This window comes from Chenopodium album, chromosome 3 (genome assembly GCF_948465745.1).
Source record: "Chenopodium album chromosome 3, dcCheAlbu1.1, whole genome shotgun sequence".
NCBI lineage: Eukaryota > Viridiplantae > Streptophyta > Magnoliopsida > Caryophyllales > Amaranthaceae > Chenopodium > Chenopodium album.
The window spans coordinates 566727-575259 of NC_137836.1; the positions used below are offsets into that span (position 1 = coordinate 566727).

The following is an 8533-nucleotide window of genomic DNA, read 5'->3' on the forward strand; positions in this document are numbered from 1 at the left end:
GGTAGCTAGGTTTGATTTAATGAAATTGGTGCAAGTTGTAAACCGGTAAATTGGCCGTTTAAAGGCAAATTGGATAGTTTAACCCACCCAATTGGACTCCTAGAGGGTATTAGGGACCATGGTAAAAATTTCAGCAAATTTTATTTCCGAGCGGAAAAAATCAAAAAAATTCCAAAATTGAAGGCTTATAACCACGCTTTTTGAGAAATTTTGGAGATTTCGGGGCACGGTGTCGAAAAGCTTTGAGATTTTAGGGAATACATCTCGGGGTCATATAATGACGTTTGGAACCATATATGATCATTATATGTTGTCATAAATTTTTCATGGTAGGTTTGATTTAATGAAATCGATGCAAGTTATAAATCGGTAAATAGGCCATTTAAAGGCAAATGAGATGGTTCCACTCATCCAATTGGACTCCCGGAGAGTATTAGGGACCATGGTAAACATTTCAGCAATTATTATTTTCGGGCGAAAAAAGTCTGTAAATTCCAAAAATAAAGGCTAATATCCACGCTTTTTGAGAAATTTTAGAAGTTTCGGGGCCCATTATCGAAAAACCTTTAGATTTTACACTACAAGAATCAGGTGAATTCCGACGGACCGGTAATTCCGTTGGAAAAGCTAAAATTTCCAACGGATTTATATTCCGTCGGATATTTCCGACGAATTTAAATTTCTGTCGGAAATTTCCGACGAAATTTAATTCTTTCGGAATATATGCACTTTTCGACGGATTTTTTCATTGGAAATTACCATTTCCGACGGATTTTACAATTTTTAATCAATTTCTCTCATCTAGTGGTCCCAACATATATCGTCTCTCCTTCAATTCTCTTCACTATTTTTCTATAATTTTTTTATTCTTCCACCAACCCCACACCTCCATATTTTATTATTTTTTCTAATTTCTCTTAAAACTCCGCGTATGGAGAAATGAAGCAAGTATTTAAAAACGGAGGGAGTATGTTGTAATGAAATCAAGTAGACTCAAAAGTACGGAATTGGACATCAAGGACAATAAACATGCAAAATCAAAAATATTTATTGGGATTGATATCTTGCCTAATAATTGCATCAAATAAAAAAATATCTTGCCTAATAAAATGTTAAGATAGAATATATGTATATGATAAAGTTTGAGGAATTTATTGTGTGATACTACGTATTATCATGATATTACTCTTGTATATAAATATATATACGTTAAAGATGAATGAGAAGATTTGGATTGATTTGACACGGTATGAAGAGATTATGTAAACGATTTATTCCCAAATTAAAAGATTGGTTATTTGATAATATATAAATAATAAAAGGTGAAATAGTTTTGTAAAGAGGAAGAAGAAGAATGGAGAGGCAAATGGAATGGTTTGAGTTAAACACCGGAGCTAAAATCCGTAGTGTTGGGCTTGGCACATTTAGATGTTCTCCCCAAATTGTTGGTGCTGCCATTAAGGTTCTCTTTTCTTCCTGCTTTTTCGTTTTCTAACTTTTAATCTCTATTTTCTATCTATATAATGTTTTGGACTTATATATATACGACTACTTCAATATGATTGTTGCTCCATCTAATTCTAATTTCTTCCTCTATTTCAAAAGATTGTTGAAAAAAACATCGTTGTCACAATCGAAGAATCTCTATTTCTAAATTTTGATTGTTGTCTTACTAATAATTAACATAGCAATGTCTCGGGTCTACGATTCTTCTACCAAAATTATTAAATAAACCAAATCAGAAATTCAGAAGCCAAATATGTTTAATAAGATTATTAGGTTATTACAATGACAAATCAGCAATTGATATTAAAAAAAAAAAAAAAATGATATTTGAATTATTTGATGAAATACATCAAATATAATGCCTTAATCAATATTAGTTTAGTTTTGCGTATAATCAGTGTAAATGAGAAAAAGGTTTTGATTGATTGCATTGTATTTATATGCTAATTTAATGAAGAAAAGGAGAACTATTCAAGTTATGCTAACGAATTGAAGAAAGCTGTGAAAACTCTCATTGACGATACCAAAATAAAAACCCAAGATGTTTTTCAATCACAACTCCAACCAATTCACTACAGTTTTTTTTTTTTGTTTTTTTTTTTTTTAACACAGTTGGGTTATAGACACATTGATTGTGCTGAAATTTATGGAAATCAAAAAGAGGTAATGATATACGTACTCTTCTATCACTTAACTGTTTTTTTTTTTAAGACACGTTACTCCCATTGTTCAACAGTTTATAAATTATAATGCCTTAAAACATTTTGTCAATTACATTACTAGATTGGAGTTGGTTTAAAGGAGCTTTTTGAAAATGGAGTAGTCAAGAGAGATGAGTTATTTATCACTTCCAAACTATGGTGAGTGTTGGAACGAAGTCTATGTCGTTGCTTATTAGTTTATTATGTTAAGAGCTGATATATGATATGATGATATAGGAACTTTGATCATGAGCCGGAAGATGTACCAAAAGCACTATCAAAAACTTTGAGTGATCTTCAACTTGACTACTTGGATCTATACCTTGTGGTTGTGTTACTGTTATGTTTTACTCATTCATTTAATATTGAATGAATATATATTCTATATATGTTAGTCTTAATTGCTATCACCTATACTTGAAGATCCACTGGCCAGTACAGGAGAAGAGAGGATTGCATCATACCAACCCGGAGAGATATCTTCCAACTGATATACCAACCACATGGAAGGCAATGGAGTCGCTGTATGACTCAGGCAAGGTTCGCGCTATTGGAGTAAGTAATTTTTCTGTCAAGAAACTAGATGATCTTTTCAAAGTTGCTCGTGTTCCTCCGGCTGTGAACCAAGTAGAATGTCACCCTATTTGGCAACAACCAAAGCTGCATGAATTTTGTAGATCAAGGAATGTGCATCTATCTGTAAGTAGTCATCCTTTCAATACATTTGTAATGCTGTAAACATGCTGCTCTTTGTTAAAACTTGCTTTTTATAGGAATTTAAATTTTCTTTGGTTAGGGTTATTCACCATTGGGGTCTAAAGAGAACAAGAAAGATGTTCTTGAAAATGAAGTTGTCAAACTGGTTGCACTTGAACTGAACAAGTCTCCTGCACAAGTAGCTCTTCGTTGGGGGCTTGAAATGTCTCACAGCGTATTGCCTAAAACCTCTACTGAAGCAAGATTGAAAAAGAACTTACAAGTGATGAATTGGTCCATTCCTGTAAATTTGCTCAGTAAATTTGCTGATATTAAGAAGGCAAGAATATGAGTATTCTATTGCATTTCATAATCTATCATGTATTATATTAAGTCTACTTGATGCATGTTTTGAGTTAAATCTTGGTGTGGATGCAGGAAAAGTTTGATAAAGCAGAGGGAATGGTGCATAAGGCCTCTGCTGGGTATAAAACTATTGAAGAACTTTGGGATGAGGAATTTTAAATTTTCCTTTGTGAAGGATAAAAGTTATCAAAATTTATGTTTAGGTGTGTATGAAAAAAAGTATAATAATCTTTTGGGGCTTTGGCCATATTGTCAATGTCAAGAATAACGTATAAAGTTCTACAAAATTAAACCATGCAATTTTAACTTGTAAAATGTACAAGGTTCTATGATAACCTTAAGTTTTGAACTATTCCATCTCTATTTCTCTTGGGTAGCTAAAAGTATGCCTAGCTAACAGTATTATCAGTGAAGGAGAAGGACTTGAGAGATTGAACTGCAAAGCCAGCATTGTCAATTATCATCATCGTATCATCGAGGAGTATCAAGGTCAGTGTTGACTTCATTTTCGCTCCCCTTCCCTACCTAGCTAGTAGCTAGGGGCTTTCTCATTTACATCAGGTTCGGATTGAATTGAATTGATCTTATTTAGAATCCAAGTACTAAAATAATCGAAATATAAACGAGTAAATTTGCAAATATGGAATGTTCTTATGTTGTGCAGGTTATCCTTCTATTGCACATTTGCACGGATTCTTGTTGAAGTAAAATGTCTATATTATGTTTTAAAGACTTGTATTGTATTGGTATTGTGAGCTTGGACCAATTTTATTTCTAACTAAATTGAATTTAGCCTTAAGGGCCTGTTCATATTTACTGAACTGAGCTGAACTAAACTGAACTGATTGGAGCTGAAATAAACTGAACTGAAAAATTAAAATGCATAAAACTGAACTGAACTAAACTGAACTGAACTGATTAGAGATGAACTGAACTGAACTAAACTGAAAATAAGTAAATATGAACAGGCCCTAAATCCTTAATTCAAACTTCCAAACTAAAATTTGAATAGACACCCCTAAGATATATTGTATTAATTAGACTCAAAAGTATGGATTTTCTGTTTTTGGTTTAGGTTTTAATATGCAAAGTTGATGTTATGGAATCCAATTCCGATATTCGTTTGTATTAAATATTACCGAGTATATTATAATAATAATTGTCGTAGATTAAGATACATATTATAAGGTATATTTTGTATCTTTATTGCATTCGATTTACTATCATAATTAGAACTAGTCTTGTAAACTCTCTCTATATATTGATCAATGGTGAATACTCCTATTTGAATCACCGGTTTAGGGTGACGTTGTTATAGATTGGACCGGTCCTTTTAACATAGGCCCAATATCTACCCAGCTTAAAAGTAAAGTTGATCCACTTGGTCATAACGTTTTGTGATAGAAATATAGAATCCGTGAGCTGATAGTAGGACTCATGTAGTCATGTTCACTAGTAATGTGAATGATTTTTTTCTAACATGTATGGACCACTCTTAAATTAAGATTATGTTAAATTCACTTAATATGAAATAATAACATCTACTCCGTATGTGATATGAGTTTTATTGGTACCGTCTAACACGTTGTCAGATCTAAATTTTATGTTCAACTAATTTATAATTGCAGCTTCACTTTTTTTAGCGATCATATTTAAATAAATGCTTTATTTATGTGAGTTTATACAATCATCACATGTGAGTTTATATTCTTACTTGTAGATATATCCTAATGAAAAAAAAATACTAAATGAAAATAAACTTGATCCCAATTGACTTTATTATGATTTGTATAACTCCATCTCTAAATGACACATTATGATAAAGAAGATATAATTAAACTTTTAATTGAGTCAGTAGTCTATAAACTTGTGTTATAGACTATTAGACTTGTAGTGTTATACTAGTCACGTGCTTCATTTCCTTTAATTTATCAACTCCCTTCTCTCTCCATTTTCCAACTTCTACCGTTTTCTCTACGCCTACTCTCATTATATTATTGCATCATACTACCTCAAGTCTAAATTATTCACAACTTTGGGGTATAATAGAGCATCAACACTCGTGGTATAATTTTATTATTTTGTTGCCATATATAATAGAGCATCAACACTCGTGGTTAATATCACTAGTTATCCAACGTTATTTTTTTGTTGCCAAATATAATAGAGCATCAACACTCGTGGTATAATTTTATACCACGATGTAAATATTCATCAAAAAGTTGCAAATTTTTACTATCTTGGTGGCATAAAACTATAGTATATACCATCCCATGGTAAACTTTAGCTTCGTTCCACGTGAAACATGAACCAACCAGGTCACACCATGTGGCCGAGTTGTCATACATCTTTTATTTATTTTTTTCAATTGCATTTTAAGAAAAAATTATAAAGTCAAAATTATGAAAAAATTACCATTGTTCATAATTTTTCAAGACATACACATAGACACCCATATTAATATAGTTTTATATATTTTTGAAATTCACTTTTTTTTACCTAAATTGCTTATTTTTATTTAATTAACTTTATAAATATTAATTAGTTATTTTCAACATAAAACAAAATATAATTATAATTTAATTAAGTGTATAATTCATACATATAGGAGAGAGAAAGTATGTTGTTAAACTTTTTTTATACCATGGGTGGGGTGATTTTTGGAGAAAGTATATTGTATTGTGGTATAGATGATGTGGAGGAGTGAGAAAGTGGTAGAGAGAGAGGGGTGGTATAAATTTTATACCATGAGTGATGATGGTCTTAGCTTAATCGGATCAAAAAAGCTTGTGTGTACCTAGTCCATTATAATATTATTTTGAATTTCAGGGTTATACACATGTAACTAGATCTGACAATTCTAACCCAGACCCGATGACACTACCCGAATGACCCAACCCATGACCCAAAATTGACCCAATAACATCAACTCATACCTGACCCAAAAATGGAGTTGACCTGACACAAACTTGAACTAAACAAACTCGATACCCAAAATTAACCCGAACAGACCTAATATCGAAATGTCCTGAACTAAAATTACTTTATAATTAAACTAATAATGTTTGGTGCCAAAAATAACTCAAATTGATCATCTTCAACCGTAGTCAAGCTCATAATCCGAAATGATAGTTCTTATTATAACAATAACAAAATATAAAATTATTGATTTGAGTTTGATCTACAAATGAAACAACCAAAACATGACCTGGCCTGGCCTGATTTTGACCCAACTTAAATATGACCCAAACATACTTGACCCGAAAATGGCCTAACCCGTATTGAAATGAACCGACCCAAACTCGACCCGATACCTGACCCGAATCATACCTGAAACCCGAAATGACCCAACCTAAATGTTACCTGACCCAACCTGAAATTCAATGACCCATTTGCCAAGTCTACATGTAACAGACGATACTCCTTACAATTAGGAGTATTAAACATAGTGATCCTAATTTTAAATTAGTAACCTTATTTTTAACATAATAACCTTTATTCAAACTTTCCCTCAAAAAAAAAAAAAAAAAAAAAAAAAAAAAAAAAAAAAAAAAAATCCTTTATTAAAACTTGTGTGATATTAAAGCATTGTTTGTAATTAGTCTCCCTGGTACAAAAGCACTTTGGAAAATTTTCACACTATGAAGAAAAGGAGTGGGCCGAGTATTTCACATCTCCTTTTTGTTGATGACAGTTTTCTTTTTGCAAGAGCCAACCGACGGAAATGCTTAAAAATAGATGAAATTCTCAACACATATGAAGTAGCTTCCGGACATAAAATTAATTATGAGAAATCGGAGGTCTCTTTTAGCAAAGGCGTATGTGAGTTGAAGCAAGAGGAACTTGTTGAACTTTTAGGGATGAAAAAGGTGGAGGCACATGTGAAGTATTTGGGGATTCCGGCGATTATTGGAAGGTCAAAGAGGGAATATTGTAATGCTTTGAAGGATAGACTTTGGAAAAAGTTGAAAGGGTGAAAGGGTGGAAAGAGAAACTTTTGTCAAGAGCAGGCAAAGAGGTGATCATCAAATCGGCTATCCAAGCCATTCCAACCTGTTTGATGGGAGTTTACAAAATTCCAATTACTGTCATGATTTTTGTCATTGATGAGATTCGTTCCATGACTGCAAGGTCCTGGTGGGGAAGTTTGGATCAAAAGAAAGTGGTTCACTGTATTAATTAAGTGGGATGTGCTTTGTTCTCCTAAATGCTTGGGGGTGAATGGGGTTGAGATATGGGGTTTTTTTTAATCTAGCTCTCCTTGGGAAACAAGCTTGGAGACTTTTGAAGCACCCTTCTTCATTATTTGGTAGAGTCATGGCACACAAATATTACCCGGAATCTGATTTGTTGGGGGTCCTATCTTGGTTAGTTTAGAAGTTATTCCTGGTCGAGAATCTGGATTTCAAAGTCTATCTTGAGAGATGGGTTGATTTGGAAGGTGGGCAATGGTGAGAGCATTGATATTTGGGGCGATGCTTGGGTGGCTGACAAACATGGCAGTAATAATATTTCTTCGACTGTTATCCCTGGAATTTCCAAAGGTTAGAGACTTGATTTGTAATACCCGTATATTTTGTGATTATAAAGTATAAAATACAAATCAGAGTTTGTGTATAATTTAAATTGTACTCCCTCCATTTTTAAATACTTGCTCCATTTCTCCATGCGCGGAGTTTTAGGAGAAATTGGATAAAGTAATAAAATATAGAGGTAGTGGGGTAGTTGAGAATATAAAAATTGTAAAAAACAAAAGTAGTGGAAGAATAGGAGGAGAGAAGGTATTATGTTGGGTCCACCAAGTGTGTGAAATTAATTAAATTTTGTAAAAGCTTTCCAAAAAAGGAAATGGAGCAAGTATTTAAAAACGGCCGGAAAAAGAAAGTGGAGCAAGTATTTAAAAACAGAGTGAGTATGAGAGTTTGATAGTGAGATTAGAGAGTGAAATGTGAGTGTCGTGGAGTGAGTCGTGAACTTATATACTAGGGGTAAAAATGGAAATCCTTTGTAAAAATGCGAACGTTCCCTTGTAAAATGAGAGCAACGTTTAACAAGTTAAAAAAAAATAGAATCCTTACCCTATAAAAGCCGGGGAGCACAAATTAGAATTGCTCAAAGGTTGGAATCCTTATGAACAGTGGCCGGACGATTTCACCCCTATATTTTGCCTTTGGTTTCCTTATCTACAGTGGTCTTCCTATTTTGCCCTCCAATTATTTTGCAGTGAAAAAGACAAAACTCACATTCACCGGTACACATCTCTT

The 8533-nt window shown here is 32.9% G+C and overlaps 1 protein-coding gene across 1 annotated transcript; it reads left to right on the forward strand.

Moving 5' to 3' along the window:
* Positions 1–1258: 1258 nt before the first annotated feature.
* On the forward strand, positions 1259–3561 carry LOC145609694 (NADPH-dependent aldo-keto reductase, chloroplastic-like). The gene is made up of 7 exons (XM_081665155.1): positions 1259–1462; positions 2119–2169; positions 2290–2366; positions 2445–2532; positions 2631–2906; positions 3004–3243; positions 3342–3561. The coding sequence occupies exons 1-7, from the start codon at positions 1355–1357 to the stop codon at positions 3426–3428; spliced, it is 927 nt and encodes a 308-aa protein (XP_081521281.1). The 5' UTR covers positions 1259–1354; the 3' UTR covers positions 3429–3561.
* Positions 3562–8533: the final 4972 nt, after the last annotated feature.

Bases quoted from the DNA above. Each gene is read 5' to 3' on its own strand.
- LOC145609694 (XM_081665155.1), top strand. From the start codon at position 1,355: ATGGAGAGGCAAATGGAATGGTTTGAGTTAAACACCGGAGCTAAAATC. The intron at 2,367-2,444 runs GTGAGTGTTGGA...ATGATGATATAG, and splicing joins TTTATCACTTCCAAACTATG to GAACTTTGATCATGAGCCGG. The intron at 3,244-3,341 runs GCAAGAATATGA...GTGTGGATGCAG, and splicing joins AATTTGCTGATATTAAGAAG to GAAAAGTTTGATAAAGCAGA.